Source organism: Drosophila virilis, chromosome 2, assembly GCF_030788295.1.
Source record: "Drosophila virilis strain 15010-1051.87 chromosome 2, Dvir_AGI_RSII-ME, whole genome shotgun sequence".
Lineage (NCBI taxonomy): Eukaryota > Metazoa > Arthropoda > Insecta > Diptera > Drosophilidae > Drosophila > Drosophila virilis.
This window is the reverse complement of record NC_091544.1, coordinates 32349228-32373538: the sequence shown is the minus strand read 5'-3', so window position 1 is coordinate 32373538 and position 24311 is coordinate 32349228. Positions and strand designations below refer to the sequence as shown.

Here is a 24311-nt window from a genome sequence, read left to right as displayed (position 1 = left end):
TGCAGCTCATTCTCTCTATATATCTCTCTCTCTCTCTCGCTCTCTCTTTCTCTACCTCTCTTCAGCGTGTGCCACATTAGTTGAATAAAAACGCAATATTCAAACAGCCATCACGCACTAAGAGCCATAAAGCAGGCAAAGTAAATCCCAAACTCGAACTCAAATTAAAGAAAGCTGACCGCTATGCGTGTATGTGTGTGTGCGTACAAGTGAACGTGGCAGCGCCTAAAAGTAGGCATCAAAAGCACACGCGTGCGGTCATTAGTAATTCGGTAATTCGGTTTAATGCTCGCCCAACACAGCAGCGATTGCCGCGTGCCAAACGTGGCGAATGGTGGTTCGCTGGTTCCGTGGTTCCCTGGTTCAGTGGTTCGCTGGTTCCGTGGTTCACAGCTCGCTCCTCCTCCGAAATTCTGTCTTTGGCTGGCCTTTGGAGCCACGCCTAATGAGCCACGCAATGCGGCACGAAAAGTGCGCTAATGTTTGTTGTTCTGTGGCATTAATTTTGTTTACAAGTCGTTTGTGTAACACCCCGCCCCGCCACCCCCGCCGCTGTCCACTGTTTGCCGTCGCCATGTGTCGTTCATTAACGGATAGCTTCGAAGGGGGAGCTGTTGACGAGGGGATGTGGTTGAGTTGGGCGACTGGGCTCTAGCACATTCAATTTACCTGCGCCTTGGCGCCGACTATAAATATTTGCACTGCACTCTCGCATTTTTTGTATTCCAATTGATAGACAGCGGTCCGCCAGTTGGAATGGAGGGTGCAGTAGGAGGGGTTGTGCTTGCTGAGTGGACACAACTAAGCATACTTAATTGATTGCTTTTCAGCTGGTAGCGGAGAGTTTAGCCTGGCTGCGTAATTGATATTTAATTAAAGCACAGTTGAAGTAGTTGCCGAGTCACCGGCGAGTGGCCACTCCAAACTTGGCTAAGTGCTCCAAAGGATGGCTAACTGAACTAACCGGAGCTGCGGCAGCGACTGAAAGCCCCGTCCACAGTTTGCCGATTGAATGAGTTGCTATTGCGCAGCTGGGAAAATGATACTCAGAGAAATTGAAGAAAATAAAAGCTAAAACCCAGCTAAAAAGACAAAAGCAACGCACAAATTGTAAAGTGAGTTCCTGAAAGCAGCTACATGGACTAAATAACTACTGAACCAGCTCAGATGAGCAGGAATTAAGAGTCTAACAGTAACTAATCAGTTACAGGTACCATATACTGCAAATTATTTAAAGTCATCGTAAACTAGTCAAAAGGCGAAAGTGTCAAAACTACTCTATACAAACTTCAGGGTACTAGTTAACAGGCCTTTAATCATTTACTTGTCAACTTAGTGAAAGAACTAAAGAGTCTTATGAGTCAAAACTATCTCCTGTGAACTACTTTAAAAGATCAAGACTTAAGGGTCATAAAAGTCTATACCAACTGCAGCTAACTAATTCACTAGCTTTAAACTATACACTAAAACAGGAACCCAAAATTACAAGCGTAACATATTTTAAATTACCAGATATCTAGGAGTCACAAAACGCCAATGAAAGACAAAAGACTACGCATTATTTTAAGGAACTAGTTCTCAGTTAATTGTTAAAGGTGACTTTTCAAAGTTTAATGATCCATTCACAGCGTTTTTCGCAGTTACATCTGAATAGGCCTCTCTTCCCAAGTGGAATACCGAGTGCCAATTTCCTCGTCTCGCGTGTTTCTCATATTTAATTTAATTTTCTTAATGAAATTACGCTGTCTTTTTTTCTCGCTTTCTTACATTTGGTTTATTGTTTGCCCGCTGCGTTTGTTGACTTATTTAATGAGTGTTGAGACAGACAAAGAAATGGAGAGCATTGAGAGCGTTGGGTAAATATGACCTTAATTTCACGCTCCTGTTCTGAGTGTGCGAGCATGTGTGTGTGTGTGTGTGAATATGTAAATACCCATTTGATATATGGACTATAGAAATTAAAGTAGGAAGGCAGGTAGACAGTCAAGGCAAGACAGACAAGTCACAATGAGATAGAGAGAGAGAGCGAGTGCGAGAGTGAGGGGAAGAGAGGAGGAACCACAACATTTACATGAACAGGACATTTAAGTAAAATATTGCCAACGCTGTGGGTCTGAGCTGAGAGTCCGATAAGCGCAGGTTCAAAGGACGCTGCAAATTACCCGGAAAAGCTGCTGTTCCCCCTTGGATGCCGTCCACCTCCTCTGCTTGCAAAAGAGCAGAAAAAAGACTGCCCCTCCTGATGTGAGTCAGGGCGGGCGGCACATAAAAGTGCTCAAAATGAAGCCATAAATGCGCAATCACGAAATTACAAAGTAACGCGCAATATTCAGTTGGGGTTGGGCGGTGGGCGTTGTATGGTAGGCGTGGCACAGCTTAAAAGTGTTTTTGTACACAAAAACATTGCGCGCCAAAAAGCAGTCAAATTTAATTGGCTTGCAAATTGCCCAGTCGCAGAGAGAGAGAGAGAGAGAGAGAGAGAAGGCTCTACACGTAACTCCCCCCTTCTCTCTGACTAATTGGACTGTGTCTTCACGCAGATTCCGGACAAAGTTGCCGTTAAAAACCGCCGCCCATTAAAACTATTTGCCGTAACAGACAAGTTACAAGTGTGGTGCGGGGCGGGGGGAGGAGTTAGGCAAGAAGTTGGCGCCAAAAAAAATTTGAAGGCAAGTTGGGAAAAACTTTTCTGCGCTAAGATTTGTGTGCGCGCCGCTTAAAAAAACTTTCGATTGTCTCGACATGACTCTCAGCAAATTCTCACAGCAAACTATTTGTTAAACTATTAGAAAGTCAATTAGCTGGCACGTTCTCCCACTTACTGCCACGCCCTCCCCCGCTCTCACTCTTTGGGTACATGTGTGTTTTATTTCGCTAGAATAGCTTTTTAAATGCCACAACTACCCACGCAGTAAGAGAGAGGGGCGCAGAGAGGACGTATTTCAGGCAACGTTTGACGCAGCTGATTGCATTACTTTGTGCCAGAAATTCAATTAAATTTCCCATGCCACGCCCCCATGTACAATGACATATGGCACACCTGCAGCGAACAACCGAAAAATCACGCAATTTGTTGAAGCATATTTTTTATATTGTTAAATAAAAAATTTCGTGTGTTGTCAATCCCTGAACCCAAAATGGTTCACAAATTGCGCTGACAGCATTTCGTTCGATTCAAGTGAGGCTATGTGTGTGAGTGTGTGTCTCTAAATTGGTCGAAATTATGTTAAGGCTTTTATTAACTCACATTTCAATTAGTTTTAAATTTGTTCAAAAGTATTATGAAGTAAGCTTAACTGGAAAGAATAAGGCGAAAGGCGGTTCCTAACTTCTCGCCGAAACCCGCTTCTCGCTCCGTTGTGCCTAGTTCAAACACGCTCACATTTATGTTATTTACAGGGTACACATCGATTGATGTTAATTGAAAACTCTGAAGTACTCAAATTCAATCAGTCAAGCAACAAAGATTTAATAAGCGTAATTAAAATATAATCTCGAACTGACATTCAAATTTAAATACGCATAAGAACTGTGTCAATTAGCCAAAAGGAGGAATGCAATGAAATGCGGCGCAAGAACTTTTTGTAGCACACTTGAAACTTGAAAGGGAAATGGAAATGGAAATGGCAATGGAAATCGCATTTGTAGTTGTAGCTAGTTATTCAAGTTGGAGTTGTTTTCATTGTAGTCGTGCTCTCCCTGTGCCATAATTATAAATCAACTAGCAGTTGGGCAAACGCCACCTGCTGCTCCTCGGACAACAACAACAACTTAAACTAATCCACTCAGGCAAATAGTGGAAAAACAACATTAAGAGACTCCAAAGTTGTTTGTTGTTGTTGTTATGCGACGACCCACTTGCAACAAGTAAACGCGGGTAGCAAATGCTAAGGGTTGCAGTGGGCGTGGCAGGCTGCGGGTAGTTGACTCACTTTCACTCAACACAGCGAGGAGGCGTGCGGGCGGGTGGAATTGTTTCCCCTGTGTATGACATCAGCTATAATTTCCATTACGAGTCGAGCGACTCGCTCAAAATTGTACACCTGGGAGCTTATTAAGTCGGGACCTGGGCAAATGTAATGTAATGCGCAAATGAAATGAAATAAAAAATATAGAAAGAAAAAAATGTCCAGCCCAGAGGCAGGTAGCAGGAGGGGTTCGCTCACAAATTACAAGGGCATGCAAAGCAAAAGCCACGCAAACGAGCAGCGAGAAACTTGTTGATACTTCTCTGGCCAGAATTAACAGCACTTTCAGTGCGCAAAAGCTAACTAACCAAACAGGGACACGCTTCAACTATATAAATATAAATCAACTGATGAATAATGAAGTATCGCTGTTTTGTGCTACAGTGCTGGCCATGTAATTAGATATTGTCTTCAATAAAAAGTATCCTAAATATTGATATATATTTATATATTACCTTTATACAATATAAAAAATTAATTTTATCATTATGCGGGGCTTGATGAAAACAGAAGTATGCCTAATTATATGGGCGACACTGTATGGCTTTACTAATATATAGGCCACATAATGCGCTCGCAACCCGATAAAGTTGATGCGTTTTGTGATGTGCTTGTGCATTGTAAATTACACACTGGACGACCATTTGCATAAATCACAAGAGCAAGAGAGAGGGACAGAGAGAGAAAGAAAAAGGGAGGGAGAGAGAGAGGGTTGGGATGAAAGGACTGTAGACAGTGCTGCACATAATCAGAGATTGTGTAACTGGTCACACTGTGCCAGAGCGAGCTACAGATGGCGTTGCCAGAGTGCTGCCAGCTTGCGTAACTTGGCAACCCTAGAATCAAAAACAATTCCCCTGAAATTTTATAATAATTTTTCTTGACTTTTCCTTGTGAATATCTTCCTCTTTGCTTTTTCTTCCTTTTGTTTTTGTCGTGTATTTGCAATTTCGCTTTTAATAACGGCGTCAAAGTGCTGGCGTGTGCGGAAGAATGAGGGGAGGGGTAGGGTAGCGGACGAGGCAAGGTTCAGATTTCAGCGTTTATTTGCTGGCTGATTATTATTTTATGCCAGGAAGGAGAGTTTCGCATCACGCGCCTCAAAGTATGCAGCATGATATTTGCCTTTTTATCGCTGCGTGCTCAAGTGTGCGTGTGTGTCTGTATGTTCATATGTTGCGAGTGTGTGCCTGTGTATTATTATTTCAGTTTCGTTTCCGTTTTTATTCTGCGACTGCCACTGCGCCATTCATCAATAATTCACATCGATTCCTCGTTTCTCCCGCTTCTGATTGCTCATTTCGCTGCTGCCCACAGCAGCTGCTTCCCACTTCTGTTGCCTAAAACAAATTGTTGCCACACTCTGTGTACTTTTGTTTTACTTCAATACTCGCAATTGACAGAGAACTCCCCAATGGAAGATACTAAAACAAAAAAAAAGGCACTTTGTGAGGTTACGGCCGAACACATCAAAAGGTAGTTGCAATGCCAAACGGCCAAACGTTAAAATTGAGCTTATGAATTTTTAAACCAAATTAGTTTTACACATCTCTTGTACCGAGTCCCTTGAATGCCTTAGTTCAAGTAGCTCTTGGCCTGCTAAAGCTTAACTGCTTCTTCTTTTTTTTAGGTACAGTCTACGCTTTGGAGCTATTTAAAGCGCTTTGCCATCACAGTTTTGTTGCACAAAGAGTTTCGATATTTTTTTCGATTTCAAGTGCCGTCTGCAATTGGGCATGCTAGCTTGTCAAGTGGCTTTTCATTAGTTGCAACTGCTGCCCCAATTTTAAATTGCGCCACTTAAAGCAACTGAAAACCACGCTGTAAGTCACACACACACACAGGCACACACTCACACAAGTGCCACACTTTTTTCCACCTTTTACGCACAGCTATTTCTATGCCTCTTCTCGAGCTACGAGTGGGTCTTGTTGGCAATGATATGACAACACTGCAGCAGATATTGCATGATAAAAAGAGTGAAAAAAAAGAGAAAAGCATTCACTCATGCGTTGCCATGTTGTTGTTTTTTTTCCCCTCTGCCCAACTTTTCCTGCACACTCGGCATATAAAGGTATTCTGTTTTTCCTGCTTCCCCAGTGTGAGCTGCGAGTGGATATCACATGCTGATTTGATTGGATTTGATTTAATTTTCCAATTGAGAACACTTGATCATGTTTCCACTGCTAGAACAACACGAACAGCGGCTGCCTCGCAACGGCTTGGTTATTAAAGGACCTGTTAGACATATATACGAGAAAATGCAATATGACACGACTGTTGCGTCATCTTATTATGCGACACAGATTCGCTTGGAAAATAAACCCAATTGGCATTGGGGGACTCTGTATGTGGGTGAAAACAGCGTTTGAAAAGATTACATGACTCGTAGCACAAGGACAACTGAAAGAAGATACAACTCGAATCTTTAAGTTGTCATGAAAAGTCGGAAAATGTGAGACATTTTTCAGACTTTTATTGCAGGTTGCCTGAAAGTGACCAAGGAAATTTAATTAAAGTTAATGAACTAGTTTCAGAAGTGAAGCAATTGCTACTCAGGGGAACTCAAACATAAACTCTGAAAGTTAATTAAGTGCAACTAGACTAAAAAACAGCTTAAAGATAACTCAAATATAATTTGAAATGAATTGCAGCTGGTGCAGATTCAAAACCGAAAGTCAATAATGCAATTGTTTACACTGATTAAAAATCTAGTTTTATTATATATAACATTTTTTATATAAAATATAAAATACATTTGGAATTGAAGATCTCTTCCTTGACATTGCTTACACTGATAAAATATATATTTTTATTACACATATAAATTTGGAATCGAAGATGTCTTTCTTTGCATTTTTTAGTACTTACAGCATTACCCCAATTAAATAAACATCTCTTACAAAAGACTAGACCGATTAACTAATAATATCAATCTCTCTTACTCTATCCCGCTCTATCTCTCGCTTGCAGCAACTTTTTCGCTCACAGAATCCGGGTCTAGCTGCTGCGGCCGCTGCGGCCACATCGGCAGCAAGTGCAGCGGCCGCAGCCGGCGGAGCACCACCTGGCGCACCCAATGGCTCAATGCAGGCCTCGCAGCAACAGCAGCAGCAACAGATGCAAATGGCGGCTGCGTCGCAACAGTTTTTGGCCGCCCAACAGGCGCAACAGAATGCGGCATATGCAGCACAGCAGGCGGCCCCGTATGTCATCAATCCCGGACAGGAGGCGACGCCGTATCTGAGCATGATTTCTGCCGCTCAAATGGCCCCATATTATGGCGTTGCCGCACCGTGGGGCATGTATCCGAATCTGATACCACAGCAGGGCACACAGCCCCGCCGTCCCCTGACGCCCTCGCAGCAGGGCGCCGAGAATCAGCCGTATCAGGTGAGCCACACAATTCGGGGCAGGGGCTTAAATGCAGACATCAATTGTACATATATATGTGGCAGGGGGGGGGGGGGGGGGGAAATTGTAAAATTCCGTGTAAATTGTTTGCACACATTTAACGCATTTTACGTTCAATATATATATATATATATAAATACATTTACATTTACATATCCATATATAAATATATTTGTATAGTTAACCTACGACTTGACCTAAAACGTATTTTTCTCTCTTCTTTTCTTTTTCTACATCAAAAACAAATGCTTCATAACCTCAAAATACAAAAACCAAAAAAATCAAATGCTAACCCTGTAAAAAAAACTGTATAAAAATCGAAATCGTTGAACTCCTCAAGGTCATACCGGCCTTCTTCGATCAGAGCGGCTCGCTTGTGATGGGACCACGCACCGGCACGCCCATGCGTCTGGTCAGCCCCGCCCCCGTACTGGCGGTGCCACCGGGCGCAGCACGTGCCGGTCCGCCGCCGCCCCAGGGGCCACAACTGTATCAACCACAGCCACAGACGGCCCAACAGAATCTCTACTCACAGCAGAACGGTTCCAGTGTCGGAGGTAAGCCATTATCCATCCAACTCAGATCCAAATCCAACTCACAAAGGCCCCATTTGTAAATGTTATGTATATATAAATTTAAATAGATATGTATATCTAGGCATTAACCCACACTGGTCTCTGGCCATTTAACTATCTAATATTCGATAACATAAGCCACAGCTCGCCGAGTACAGTAGATATACATATAAAGAAAACACCAACCCATCCAATATACATACTATATTTTATTTATATGTATATAGCAATTATAACGGAACGTTGAGCTAGACTTTCACTTGACGCATTTCTGGCTTGGGGCGCTATTACAACTTGTCAGCATATTATTCATGCCATAACAATATAATGCAATTTAAAATTTCAAATTTCATTTCTATTATTTTGCGTGTCTTCGTGTGCGCTACACTTAATAATGGGAGGCATATTAGTTGTGTTGCAAGAAAACTGATAAAGTGAAAAAAGGGTTAAGGATAGAGAGGATAACTCTTTCGATTGTCTAGTTTATAAAATTATATTGTAAAGGGTTTTGGGGTAAATCTTAAGAAACGGCTCAGAGGCGTGAGCTTTTAAGAGCACTTTACAACACTATAAAACAATTATTTTATATTTAAATATTAAATGCTATTAAAGTGAAACATTCCCGTTCGAATCTCGGACTAATCTATTCAAATTAATTGATAATTAATTGTTAATACGTATACTTGGCCTGACTATTTATAGTACCTTTCACCTATCCTAAGCACTACTTAACTGTAATTAATGATCCGCATACCTACAAGCTTTAGTATCGCCTGCTTTACAGGGCATGAAGAACAGGCCAAATTAGCGAAACGCCAACTGGTTTTGTCAGTAGATTTTCTTGCTTTTCATAAATATCTAATGCACACTAAAAAAAAAAAAAAAGTGAAGGCAAAAACAATAACAGAAAAAGAAAACAGACTGAAAGCAATTGCATGCAAGCACGCAAAATGTTATTATTGCACAAATGCTGCAACAACAAAAACAACAACTGGAGCTGCAACAACATTTGTGTTATCCTTGCCATGCAACAAACTCTGTCAGCCCTCAACTGAATCATGCACGACTTGACCGTAAAGCGCCAAAAAAGAACATTTTTACTTTACAAATTATACAAAACATTCGTTTATGCGGGCGAATATTGTGTTTAGGCTGATTGCACAATTAAACAAATCCCATTTTGCATATTGTTGTCGTTTATCGATATGTGCACTCCCTCTCCCCTCTCTCTTCTAACCTTTTAAAATCAAGCCAGTCAAGCTAGTCCAGTTAGGGTGCAGGGTATCACCCCAATCGAGCACTTTAAACTAACGCGTAATCTTGCTATTTTTTGGAAGTAACTTTGTTTATGTATTCCGAATTCATGTAATCTAACAGCGCATAAACGCAACACTCTTGCATGCATATATATATAAATATATATATATATGTGTGAGTGTGCGTGTGTGTGTCTGAATTCGTGTCCGTGTGTGTGTGTGTGTGTGAAGTGTTGAGTGTATTTTCCGTTTAGTTTTTGTGCTCAAAAATAACATTTGCAATATGAGCTAAAGGAATTGGGTCTGTTGTTGTTGGGCGGGAGGGGGTGTGGCTTGGTAACCAGAAGCTCGAAACTTGGCAACGCAAAAAGTTGACGGCCTCTGCAAAAAGCTGTATTTGTGTTTGTTGTTTTTGTTGTTGTTGCTGCTGTTGCTGGCAATTGTTGTAAATTTATAGAATTTCAAATTATAATTAATAACGGCAGCCAGGCAATGAAAGTTTACACTTTCGCAGGAGTTTACTTGTAAAGTCATAGACACCCGTCACCCCCCACCCCCCACCCAACACCCACCACCCCTATTGCTTTTAAGCAAACCATTTTGTGACTGTCTGCAGGCGCTGTAATTAACCACAACCTCGTTCCGACTCTCCCCTGGCATTTTCTATTATACCAAAGCTGCTGAAAATGTTGCGCGGCGAAGGCAATGAAAAGTTATAATTTTCCAGCTGTAAAATAGTTTTTACTCAGCCGGATAATGTTACCCGGCATTGTGGCGCCCGAAAATTCAGCTCGACGATATATGTGTTGCACAAACTTGAGAGTTGCGGCATTTAAGCGTTTATTGAATTATTGGCTACGAGCGAAGCGAGCGCGTTACGAGTCGAAGGAGAAATCAATTTGGCCACGCGGAATGCTGCTTAATGAACGGGCGAAAATTAAAACTCCATTTTGAATTTCAATTTCCATTTCTCAATTCCCCGTTTGCCGCAAACACATTTTCGACATTTTCCATCGTTAATTCACTTAACCAGTTAATGGCTCAACTTTCGCATTATTTCGTTAATTAATTTTCCTTCATGCAGGACGTTTAATGAGGAATTTTCCTCATTTTTTCTCGAAATGTTCTTCTTTTTTGCGCTTACGTGTTTCGCTGACGCATCTCCCTTGACGTATGACTACAATTCTCACTTATTATGCATGCGATATACCCTGTAATATGCAGGCAAATGGGCATTATAATTTTTGTCATCCAGTATATGCATATAAACTTGGTCGAGATGAATAGGCATTGAAATATAGTTGTGCGACCTGTAGTGGTTTTAGGTAATTTATAAATAATAATATTTTGTTGCTCCTGTCTCTAATAATTGGTCTCTTGGTAACTTAGAGAAATTCCCCTTCTAAATCTTGGCTTGCAGCTAAGTAAATCTCAACCATATACATACTCAAAGAATACCCTGCGATCATCTATAATCAGTAAACGCAAATTAAACAAACAAATATAACAATTAAAAATGTGTGAAGTTTGAACCACCAACTTTTAGCTTGCTAGTCCAAATTTAAGAATTTTTAAGTCGCGCAGGCAATTGATAACAGTTTTGTTGATGGTTTTCGTATAAACTTTGACGCCCATTTTTCAACTATTCCATGTCTTCTTAGTGCCCAGTTTCAGATCAGAGGCGTAGCTTCTGTTTAAGCTTTAGCTTCCCAGTATTCCTTTTTTTGGGCTTTGCGTTGATCACCATTCATTTGAGACTAACTATTTTCCTATATATTTAGCTGATCTGCATGCTTTATTATTTATAATACTCTGCTAAATTGCATTTACTTAAACTAATGCTTGTGTCATCCAATTGTGTTAGGAGCGTGTCACTTACATAACAGCGTTACGCATACGCCATGTTGTACACGTCATTGGGAATTTCATTAAACGCAAAGTGCAGCACTTGCCTAGACTACCCCTCCCTCTGTCTCTCTCCCTACCTATCGCACTGCCAAATACAGTAGCTGTTCGCCTTTGCGGCAAGTGTCAAACAAGTTGCTGCTGTTGCTGCTGCTGCTGCTGCTGCTGCTGCGTATGGCACAAAATCATTCACAAGCTGCCATTGCTGCCTTGCTCCTCGCTCCCTCCTTCTCGACCACCCGCGCTCTACGCAATTCCAGATGCTGCTGCAGCTCGTCTGTGGCCCAACAGCAATTGACATTTTACAAAATAAACGAATTCATTTGCACAAAAGCCAGCAGCAGCCAGGATAACAATAACAACAACACCAGCTGCACCAATGTGCGTCCTATGCAACACAGGAGAGTGGGTAAAAGAGAGGGAGGGAGGGTAGGCGGAGAGCGGGAAGGAGCATGCAAGCGAGAGTTTACGTAAAGTGGTTTTGGCATTGGCTTTGTCTCTTTTGTTATTGTTGTTGTTGTTTTTGTTGCTGGCTTTCACTTTCCCCCAAATGCAATCACATGTTGCCAACATGTGAAAGGTGTACATAATAATTTGTGGGCATGGCCAGGATGCCAGGCAAATGCAAAGAGGCAAAGGCGAACCCAAAGTCAGCTCGGGAAAGCCCTTCCGACAACTCCCTCCTCATTGTTGCAAGGCACGGCCAAATGGTTTGGCGGTTGCAAAGTCAAGCTTCTATCCCCTCCGCTCCATCATGTGTGTGCGCATTAACGTTTGTAATTGCAGTTTGTCTGGGCTCAGGCTCAAGAGGGTGACTGCCAAGCTGGGCAAAGGGGTTGGACTGGGCGGAGAGCCGCTGCGCAGCCACTTAAAACAATATAATCTCCATTAAAAAGCTTTTTGACATTGCACGCAGGCTAGGAGTCGAGGCAGCGGAACGAGGCTTTAGGTCTTAAGGGTGTTTGTGTGTGTGTTGGGAGGGGGTGGCTTGCGGTAGGGTGGGAGGGGGGGGGGGCGAATGCCAAACCCATGCTCGTATCTTTGCCTGTGACTCGTGACTTGGCTATGAGGCTTACAATTGCTGTCTTGGCGCATCGATTGCAGCACTACGCTAATGAGTGAAGGATATGTGCGGGGTACAAGGCGAAGAGCGGGGCCGTGTGGTTACCCAGCAAACGAGCCTGCCATTTCGTAAGAGGATGCTGTGGGGGCAGGGAGAAGAGGAGGCTATCAAATTGAGAAGCGAGTAGTCACTTGCCTTAGTGCTAATTGCAATTGAGTTGTGCTGCAGCATGTGTGTGCAAGAGTGTGTGTGTTTGTGATACGTGTGCTGTTTGCTGTGTGTGTGTGCTGTGTGAGCAGCGGCTCGATACACACGCTGAGCTACAATTCGCAATCAGCTGGGTCTGGGCTCGAACTGGACTGGGACTGGGATCGAATGCATGTCAAGACGAACGCAATGACAAATGCACTTAATTGATTTTTGACTGATTGTCAGGCGCCACAGAATTGTACACAGTTGGAGGGCGTCGGGGGCGGCTAGAAAAGGGGGTGTGACGCACGTGTGGCACACTTAAGTCGGTTAAACTTAGCCGAGGCTAAAAGATGAAAATGTAAAAGAGAAATAGATGTGAGAGATACATATAAGAGATAACAAAGCAGCAATTAGTTACTGCACTAGCCGACAATTCGAACCAGCAACTTTCCTTGTGCTCGTTTAAACTTCAGTCAGTTAAACTTTGCCGAGGATACAAGATGAAAATATTAAAGAGATTTAGCTAGCTAGATTTAGATTTAAATCAGCAACTTTCTTTCCGCTCGTTTGAATATGCATTAATAGAGCACTACAAATAGATGACCAAAAGTCAGCTTCAAAAAGATCGAATTAAGGCCTTCTACTGCAATATGTGAGCTGTACATCCGCTCCCTAGAGAAGGTGTTCCGTAGTTACTTATATTTATATAGATGTATGTGGAGGACACTCTTAGTTCCATTGTTCGAACTCTGTGGGATACAAAGATGTCGTTCGAGTAGCTGTCAAACTGTTGTAAATTGTTGCAATTTTTATGCGCTCATTTCCAACACTAATTACATTTTTGTATAGCTCGCGCGCAACACTGTTTTGTGTCTTTTTTCATAGCCTACTTCAGGACGTTTACAAACTCAGCCAGCTCCTCAGTCGTCCGCACTTGCAATAGTTTCCGGGCATTTAAATAACTCAAGACATTTTATTTAATGCGTTTTCTTTTTTTGAGTGCCTCTATGTGTGAGTGTGTGCGTCGGCACACGTGTGTGCATTTATAATTCATAAAATGATTACATTAGGCTGAGCAGCGGCATCTGGTGGATGTGGGCGTGTCTATGAGGTGGCATCTGTCTCTGCTCACATGTGGAACGTGTGCATAAACCACAAAATGTCGCCTGCAATAAACGGGACCGTCTTTTTAATGCCCCCCAACACATGTGTGTGTGTGTGTGTGTGTGTGTGGGGCGGTGTGTATGGGGCGTGAGTGTGTTGTGGCATGCTGCAGTTTCATTTGGCAAAGTGTCCTTGCAAAGGCAACCCACCAGAGGGATAGACAGATGGGGGAGTGTGTAAGTGTGGGCGTGCGGAAGGCAGCGAGCCGTGTCAGACATAGCCCGAAGCATTAGATGCTGGGACTGTGGTCCAAGGGGGGAGCGACTGTAGAAGATAGGTAGTTGCCGCTCTTAATTATGACGACTGTTTTCGACTGCCGATAGTCGACTTGCCTGTCTTTGCCTCTTCCATCGCACTCTCTCTGCACGCAAATTGCATGAATAATTCCCTTTTAAATTGTTGCAACTGCCACGCAGCACGCTGAATGCTGTGCAGCGGGTGGGGGGGCGTGGCAGGGGCAGAGCAAATAAAATAAACAGAGACTGGCAAACATCCAAACCCAAAGAGGTGTTCATTCCAGCATCCACCTCTTGCCTAGTTCAGACTCTTTTGCTGGCCGCCCACTCGACACTTTCATTGACGCAAATTGTTTGTACTACATAATCCATTCCAACCCGCCTTTTAACCAACCCCCCTCCCCTGTATGCTGCCTAGTCATGTTCATTGCCTGCATTTGAAATGGAATTTAGCAGTCGCGTCTCTGAAGTGCGCCAAATTAGTTGCAATTTAAATGCAGAAATTAAAAGTTTGTGCCAGACGCGTCGGCGGTTCGCTCAAATGGTGATGTCGTTTATTTAGAATTGTATTTTACAACATTGGCTGCATGACAACACTATGGAATTTACATTTCCTACTCTCGTTTCTTGTTGTTGCAATTAGAATTTTGTATTGAAATAAAGAGAAGCACAAAGAAAAATGAGACGATTACTAATATATTTACAACACTACATTAAACTGACAGCATTTTAATCTTTACACAAATAGAACCTTTGCTTTAATGAGCACAACTTACAACATTTTATAGTACTTAATTCACGTCTACGACCTTCTCCAACACTGAATTAGCTAGGAAATACTGTTAAACGAACATAATTATATTTCTAGCTTCTAATATCCGCTTGATTAACTCTTTATAGCGCAAGTTCTTAAACTTAAGCAATTTTCACGCCATTTGAGATATAATCTTTGTAATTCTCTAGCGCTTCGTTTAGACTGCGAAACTTGCTAAACTTTATAGCTAAATATATATATATATATGTATATATATATATATATATGTATATATACGTATGCCTCTCATTAGGAGGTGGCAATTGCTGCCGTTTGCTATTTTTATGGAACTTTTGAAGCCCACGTCAAGGGAAAAATATAGAAATTTGCGCAATTAATTTGCGCAGTTGCCGCCTGGCAAAGTTGCGTGTTGCATGGCTTGCCGCAAGCATTTACTGCTGCATACTTTTTGGGGCATCTGCAACAGACGAGAGGCAATGAATTCATTAGGACGCAAGTTGCCTGCGTCGCGGCTCAAGTTGTAAGTTGTCGGGTGTAAACGGGATTGCATTCTGGCAGGCGCAAACTTTTACTTTTTTTCACTTCACTCAGCCTATAAATTCTGCCCCTGGGCATTCCCTCTAGCTCTACGCCTCTGCTCTGGAAATCAATGCCAGTGACATATTACAGCATCCATCAAGTCGACAGCACGGCAAGTCCCACTGCCACCCTCTACTATTGCTTCTGTTGTTATATGAGCTTAAAGCGTTTGCCATGCGTCTCCCTCCCTACTTTTCTCAGTATCCTTTTACATATCCCTAGAGCTTTGCTATGTGACTCTTGGAGCGCATATGTGCTTCCTTAATGGTTGACATTACGAGTACTACACTTATTCCCCGCTAGTTAAGCATGTAAGTGGGCAGCTCTATCTCTCCCTCTCTCTCGTTACTGAGCCGCATCAAACTGAAACTAAGAGGCCACAGCTGCGCCCTAAAAGTAGGCAATTAAGTTTACGAGCGCCCTACACTAGCCTGTCCCTCAGCTGAACGCCGTAACTCGATTAATTACAAAATAGCGCATACTCTGCCATAAGTCGTTCTCTCTCTTTCTGTTTCTATGTAAAATATATGTCTCTGTCGCTTTCTCGTAACCCACTTGAATTTGCTCAGCTAGTAAATTGAGACTTTGAATGGACAAGCTGTTGGATAAATGCGTTGGCTTTGATGCCATCCATTGCAATTGCCTTTTTTAGTGGTTGTTTAATATAGGAACAGGATAGTAATAGTTTAGCTGTTGGCGGGGCTTCAACATATTACAACACTGAAATATATCTGGGTGACTATTTCACATATTATAAATGAACAGCGAACATCCATTTTGTATAGAGTATAATTTAATATCTGCTTTTGGTTCAGAGTTAAGCTTAAATATATAAATTCCATGCTTGAACCTAATCTTATAGCCTTAATACTGAGATCCTCTCCAGCTCTAGCCTCTTTCTCTCCTCTCTTGTATTACTTTCTCTTTATCTATCTGCTTTACATATTCTACACAGTATTTAAGTCTTTCCCTCTCTTCTGCTTCTCTTCTAAACAGGCCTGGCATTGAACACAAACTCGCTGAGCGGTCGTCGCGACTCGTTCGATCGCAGCACATCCGCCTTCAGCCCCTCGGCCATGGACTACACCACAAGCAGCGTCGCCGCCGCCGCCGCTGCGAATGCGGTCAACAGTAGCGTGGCCCAGGCCGCTGCAGCAGCTGCTGCGGCCGCAGCACGCGCCAAGTGGCCCGGCGCCATGTCCAATGCGAGCGCGTATGGAGCTCTGGGCGCGGCAGCGGTAAATGCATCGGCCAGTCCGTTGGGCGCACCGCTGACACCGCCGCCGACGGCTCAGTCGTGCCTGATGGGCGGCAATCGGGCGCCCGGCGCCGAGTCGCGCCAGCGCCAGCAGCTGGCGGTGGGTCTGCCGGCAGCTACGGCGGCAGCGGCCGTTGCGGCCGCGGCCAACAATATGTTTGGCTCGAACAGTTCGCTATTCTCGAATCACCTGGCCCTGCCGGGCAGCACGCCCGCGGCCGTGGCCGCTGCCGTGGCGAATTCGCGGCAGGCGGCCGCCGCAGCTGCTGTGGCAGCTGCCGCTGCCGGCGCAGCCGGTGCACCACAGCCGGGCAGATCGCGACTGCTGGAGGATTTCAGGAATCAGCGCTATCCGAACTTGCAGCTGCGCGATCTAACCAATCACATTGTTGAGTTCTCGCAGGATCAGCACGGCTCGCGGTTCATCCAACAGAAACTGGAACGGGCCACAGCCGCCGAGAAGCAGATGGTCTTCAATGAGATACTGGGCGCCGCCTACAGCCTGATGACGGACGTCTTTGGCAACTATGTCATACAGAAGTTCTTTGAGTTCGGTACTCCGGAGCAAAAGAACACGCTGGGCATGCAGGTCAAGGGTCATGTGCTGCAGCTGGCGCTCCAGATGTACGGCTGTCGCGTGATCCAGAAAGCGCTCGAGAGCATCTCGCCCGAGCAGCAACAGGAGATCGTTCACGAGCTGGATGGACATGTTTTGAAGTGTGTTAAGGACCAGAATGGCAACCATGTCGTACAGAAATGCATCGAATGCGTCGACCCCGTTGCCCTGCAGTTTGTCATCAATGCGTTCAAGGGTCAGGTCTATTCACTGAGCACACATCCCTATGGCTGCCGGGTCATTCAACGCATCCTCGAGCACTGCACCGCCGAGCAGACCCAGCCCATTTTGGATGAACTGCACGAGCATACCGAGAACTTAATCCAAGACCAATATGGCAACTACGTCATACAACATGTTCTAGGTGAGTTCAGCGAAGTCAAAACAAACAAATGATGACATTTGTATTATTTATTTAAGTAATCAAAATTTTGATAGAGAATTAAGAATTAGAGAATTAAGGATCCAACCATTACGGAATAGGCTCCGTTTCTTATACTCTAACAATTACTCCGTTCCTGCTGGTTGATACTCAAATGTGTTCGGCTGGAACCGTTCGATATGCAGTTGCAACTCGAACATGTTGCTTACTCAAACAGATCGAACTTCGTTAGTATTAATGTTTTCGACTTATAGGACAGCATATTAAATTTCAAAAGAAAAAAACTAAGAACTAAAAACCGTGAGATCAAATTGTAAACAATATTATATTGTGGCTGATATATGTTTAAGATAGGTCCATGTTATATAGGTCTCGACTGCATTTCTTGGCTTAGTTTTAAATGTAGATGGTATTAATGATCCCCATTCTCATGTCTATTGTAGAGCACGGCAAACAGGAGGACAAATCGATACTGATTAACAGTGTGCGCGGCAAGGTGCTCGTGTTATCGCAGCACAAGTTCGCCTCGAATGTGGTGGAGAAGTGTGTGACACATGCAACGCGCGGAGAGCGCACTGGCCTCATCGATGAGGTGTGCACGTTCAATGACAAGTGAGTATCCGAAACAGAATACCCTATCAGTCAATTGGAATGCCAACACTCTTTCTGCAGTGCCTTGCACGTCATGATGAAGGACCAGTATGCCAACTATGTGGTGCAGAAGATGATTGACGTCTCGGAGCCGACGCAGCTGAAGAAGCTGATGACCAAGATACGACCCCACATGGCCGCATTGCGCAAATACACCTATGGCAAGCACATCAACGCCAAGCTGGAGAAATACTACATGAAGATAACCAATCCCATAGCAGCTGCCACGGCCAGCGCTGCCAGCACAGCAGCCACAAGCACAGCAAGCAGCGGCGCTGCAGCCGGAACCGGAGCAAGTGGCACGCCCTCCTCCTCCACGTCGATGGTGGCCACCGCCGGCGCAGCAGTTGTCACAACCAGCACCACGAACAGCGTTGGATCACCCAGCATTTGTGCCGTGCAGGAGAATGGCGGCATCTCGATGGCCGAGCCCACATCGCCAGCCAGCTCTGAGTCGTCCGGCACAGTGGTGGTCGGCGGGCTCGGACCCATCGGGCCACCCACAACAGCCAATGGAGTGTTGTAAAGCGGCGAATTGCGAGGCGCGTTATCGAATTTTAGTTTTTAGTAATTGGATGAAGGAGAAGGAATGCGAGGAGAGCATTAAAAGCAAAGCGAATGCTTACTATAAATACTATAAAAAAATATATATACATAATAATATTAAATACTAATAATAATACAAATAAATCTAATGTAATTTATTTATAACAAGATCTAAACTGCAGACACAGAAGAAAACAAAAATGATTTAAATTCAGCCCTAGAACCGGGTCTCGGAGATCGACTCCAACTTGTGGAGCAATCGATAAATTGTATATTCAATTGTAACAAAAACAGAATATGATCGTTAAACGCTTTTGTAAAGTGCGTAATACTAACACACACTGACACACACACAAGCATACACTGAGAGAAACACAAACTCGATAAGAGCAACAAGTGCGCGAATAATTCTGCGCAATCCACTTTTTTTATTTGTAAATGGTGCGTCACAAAAAATGTGTGAAAAGAAAAGCTATCGAAAGAAAAATTCGAGCAAAGAAAATGGAAAAACAAAAGTAAATCATGTCTGCATACATATTTGATGTAACAACCTTTCAAGAAAAAAAAAAAATAAGAGAAAAACAAAATAATTTGTAAATGTTTAAGCAAGTCGACTGTAAATTTGATTATTTAAACAAAAGCGCGTGACGTTCCGTTGCGAAACATAACAGATTGAAGGAGAAGATGATGAAAGTAAGCATAGAATTTAACTGCAACCATTTCAAGCATATACATATAAATATATATATATATAAATATTATAAAATATATACAATACAACATAATGAACAACTTAAATGTAGCATGTAGGCTAAAGAGCAAACAAATTCAATATGTGTAAAGAACTTCGTTATATAAAAGCCAGCAGCACACACACACACACCAACACATTCACGCACACCCACACACACACAATTATGAACTCTTTAGCGTTGCGTTTTGCAACAATTTCACGTCGCTTTTGCGCTATGTAAAATTTTGTACAAAAAAAAAAAAAACAACCAACAAAAAAAAACTAAAAACGAAAACTAAAACCATGTAAAACAATGTAATAATTATTAAATTAATTTTTTTGTCAATTTGTTCACTTGTAAAATTCAAAACTGTTTTGTAAAATTCTCATTAATTTTAATCAAACATTTGTTTGTAAATTGCTTGTAAACAAAAACAAAATATTGTTAAAGAAAACACACACACACATACCCAAATTCAAAGAAGACACACACTCACATACATATACATATATATATATATATACATATAAAGAAAACGCATGCATTGTAGCAATTAAAGCATGCTCTATACATATGTCTATATACATACTATATATATATATATACATTCATATTTGTATTTTGTAAATTATTTCGTTTTAAGCGCCCCCCCACACACACATACACACTCACACACAACACATATACACGCATTGTATTTATATATATAGAATTGTAGAAACGCGCTTCTTCGGGCCGTCGAAACGAACTCTTTTTTCTGTTTAGCAACTAAGATTTAACTGATTACTGATTTATGATTTCTCTTTTAAGTTTCTTTTAGTTATAAACGATTTTTCAAAGATATATAGATATATTTTTTTAACAAGCAACTCACTCTCAACCAGAACCTACAAATGTATAACAAATTAATTAATACCATAAATGCAAATATATTCGAAATCCACTTTTAAGTCATTGTTAGTTAGCCCACCTTTCTTATAATGAATATAAATAATTATATTATTATAAATATTTCTCTCTATGTAAAAACTCGTCACATGCTGAGCTCTCGAGGCTGCTGTGCGGAAAGCAGTGTGCCTGCAAGCAGTTCTCCACACTGTTGCACTGCTTGCTCGCTATCTGCTTACAGTTGTGCAGCCACTGGCAGCAGCCATGTTGACGCTCGGTGTTTTGATTGTATTTTAATTTGTTTTAAAGAAATATAAACTGCGCAGCTTGAAATGCATTCGTTGTGCTACTACACACACACATACACACCGACACACCAACACGCACACACACTTGTAAATTGCCAAGCTTGTATTGTATGTATGTAACACTAGAACACAAACATGTTGTAAAAAGTCAGAATTTTTGTACATTTGGATATATACATTTAGAATATTTCTCGACGCCTTATTCAATACTGAAAGAAACGAATTTAAATTCTTAATTTGTGCATAATTTTATGAAACTTCTTTATTTTTTTTGTCGGTTTTGCTCTTTAAACACACAAAATTTTCAATGTAAACTAAAATTGTTTAACACATTTTTTTTTAACTCGTGTTTTTGTATATATATGAAAATCCAGCATTGAGCATATGTAATTTTGTGTAAATTTCAGACTATACCCATACACTCTACCACGCACTCCCAAACACACACACACACACACATTCACCCTCACCCTCTCAGACTCAACCATATGCTCCGAGCGCATTTCAAGCGTTGGCGCATCAATAATTTTCGTATTATAGTTGTGTATTTTTGGGTATATTTGATTATTTATATTCTTTAGTTATTTACTAATCAACTGCCTGTCTACAGAGCGCAATGCACTGATTAATTTTAATTTACATAATTCATAATCCAACAAAAACTCTGTATTTAGATTCTCAAGTTCTGCATAGTTAAAGAAGCATTGTATAACACACACTCACACACACATACACACGCGTTAAGCTGCATAGCTGTAGTAGTTAGCCTAAGACAAGCTCTTATATAAAACACAGACACATACACATACACACACACATGCACACAGGCAAGCATATATGTGCATATTTATATATGTATTACACTCGATTATGACTTGTAGTTAAAGCAGATTTTAAATACTTACATATTACATGCGATGTATTTGTATATGTAAAATAAAATGTGTGTAGAGATAAAAGAAGAAGAAGAACCAGCAGGACAGTGAAATTTAAGACGCAACTCGCGCTATCTACATGAATATAAAAATATGTGTATGTGTATACATATACTCTATATATATACATAGAAATATATTGCTAGTTTTTACAGTAAAAATATTTTGCACGTATGTGAAACAGTTTCGAGTAAACCGACAAAAATCAATTACAAATAAAATGCAAAAAAAACCAATGTAAACAATTGTAACTTAACTTATATAAAAATGCATAAACAAAATAAACACCTATGACTTAAGCAAAGCGTAGTTTAAAAAAGAACACAAAGTAAAAAGATTTGTCTGAAATTGGTTTTTATACAAAAACATTTTGCTGGTAGTTTGAAAAGCATCTACGACACGGCCGCAAAATGCAAAAACAAATTTCAAATCTGGCAAAACTAACAAACTTTTTAAATTGTACATTTTATTTTGCCACTCGAATACAAGTGCATACTAAACTGGCGTTGAATAATAATATTACCATATTTAAACTAAATCCTAAAGAAATATACATTATATATATATAATATATATATATATATACTATACATGCGAGCAGCAGAAATTTGTAAAATTTTTCGACAGCAAAAGATTGTACACTAAGCTAAGGACATAGCTAAAGCATACACTGAAAAAAAATAAGGAAAACCCATTTGTAATTTGTTGTAAAAAGCATAGAATGATAGCAAAAGGAGTTGAGCATGGCAGGACGGACAGGCAAACGCTAAAGGGCAGATGTCAAGTAAGAACTATAATTTATACATATAAATATATATATAAATTTATATTATACATACACGTACATACTTATAAAGCATAAATAATTATATTTTGTAGTTACATACACACACACACACAGACACACACACAGACACACACAGACACACATACATACACACCGAGGAACCTTTAGTTTTGTAAACAGCGCGCAATCGGCACAAGTTACGTACGAGTCTATATATAAAGAAAAACAAAACAAAAATCGAAAAACAATTAACAAATTCGTGGATAGCATTCGAGCTTTCGAGCATTTGATTTAATTATGCATTACAATGGAAAAAAAAGAAACAACAACTCTTATGTTTATTTTACAAATTATATTTAATGCTTATTTCATTGTGAGAAAAAATAAAAAAAAATGAACACCATTTATTATGTAGCGGAAATGGAATCGTTTTAATTCCACAATTCGATTGGTACTTCCAATTGTTCTTCTGTTTTATCACGATTTTTAAACGCATTCATGTTTTTCACGTTAAAGTTCCAACCAATTGGCTTCAATAGAAGGCTGCGATGACAACAAATCTGAAATCAAAATTCATATTAATATGGCATACATTTAATGGATAGCATACTATATATAATATATATTTATATATATATAAAACTAACCTATAACCATTCCAACAAAACCAAAACTAGATGAAAAAAGCAAAAGACAGCGCAAAGTTTGAGGCATTTTATACAGCGCATTTTTTATATAAACAGTCTAGCTGTCTATGACATACATATAATGATATATCCAAGAATGATCAACTTTTATATGAGCCAGTAAGTAAACGGACATATTTTTTTATAAGCCTTGGCAAGCTGCACTTTTTCCAGGCCGAACATTTTAACAAAATTACCAATTATCAAAATTCACTAAAATAAAAAATAAATTAATAAAAACCAAATTTATAACTAAAAGCATAACAAAAAGATATACATAAAAAAAAATTAACAAATAATAAACAATAAATAACCCCCAAGAAATAATTTCAAATAGTAGAATTTTTCCATTGTAGAAATGAAATGTATGTATAACTATATAGATTTTTACTTGAAACTTGTTCTGGATGAGCAATTCTCGATATGAAATAGGAATATGAGATAACAATGCATTACGACAACAAACTTGTAGAGAAACAATAGCTAAATCAGCGACACAACCCCATATATAAAATTGTATATACAGAGTACTCGTGCACGGCATATATGTTTGCTATTGGGGGGGTAAGTGAAAGGTATATTTGGAATTTGGCAAGAATAGGTACATTTTGATCAACTTTATTAACATCTTTGGATTTGCATCTTGGCCATTAACCTTCTTGTTGTTGGCCAAATGACTTCGTTTTCGCAAAATTAGCTATTAGCGAATTGTTCTTTTTAAAGATTTATATATATTTCACATTTTTAGTTAGCATTTTATTAAATGTTGCATAGCTTTTTATAGTTAGTGATTAATCCTTACACTTACTCCAGCTGCAGATTTGGAGCACTTTCGACCAATACTAGAACTGTACGACTTAGGATTGGTTATTGCTTTCTACTTATTTGTAATGCCCCCATTAATGCCACAACAACAACAACAACGCCCAAAAACAACTCGAATTCAATTAAATGAAAAGGAAAACCTAATTAGCCACTCGTATGTACATAGGTGTACGAACATAACTAAAGATGAACAATTGTAAAACTAAATACTTCTACATATTTAATAAAAAGAAACATTAAAAACGACCAGCCAGATCTTTTATTTCGTATTTTTCAGCTGCTTACAGAACTTTCGTCGTTTGCATTTCTAACTCATAAGGCCCTAGTGTATACGAGTCGAAAGAAGTATATCACTCCGATATCAGCCGAAAAATAGAGGAGATATTTACGTTTTACGATTTTTTTTTATCAGCGGCTGCTGATTAACAGCTGCCCAGCTAACATTAATGTAAGTCAACAGCAGCCTAACATTTTCGTACCTTGTGGGTATGCAACATAATTTTTCATTTTAAAAAAAGTTGGCAACGTTCTGTGCATTTCTGTTCGCCTGGTACTTTATCTGAATTTG

The 24311-nt window shown here is 40.7% G+C and overlaps 1 protein-coding gene across 11 annotated transcripts in view; it reads left to right on the top strand.

Annotated features, from left to right (window-relative positions):
- Positions 1-22653, top strand: part of pum (pumilio) — a 231356-nt gene extending 208703 nt beyond the window's left edge. For all 11 annotated transcript variants that reach the window (XM_070207245.1, XM_032433662.2, XM_070207247.1 and 8 more), the window contains 5 exons: positions 6942-7361; positions 7723-7939; positions 16124-17365; positions 17827-17995; positions 18056-22653. In XM_070207245.1, coding sequence (XP_070063346.1) covers positions 6942-7361; positions 7723-7939; positions 16124-17365; positions 17827-17995; positions 18056-18560 — 2553 coding nt within the window. In that variant the 3' untranslated portion in view covers positions 18561-22653. The remainder of the gene's footprint in view (positions 1-6941; positions 7362-7722; positions 7940-16123; positions 17366-17826; positions 17996-18055) is intronic.
- Positions 22654-24311: the final 1658 nt, after the last annotated feature.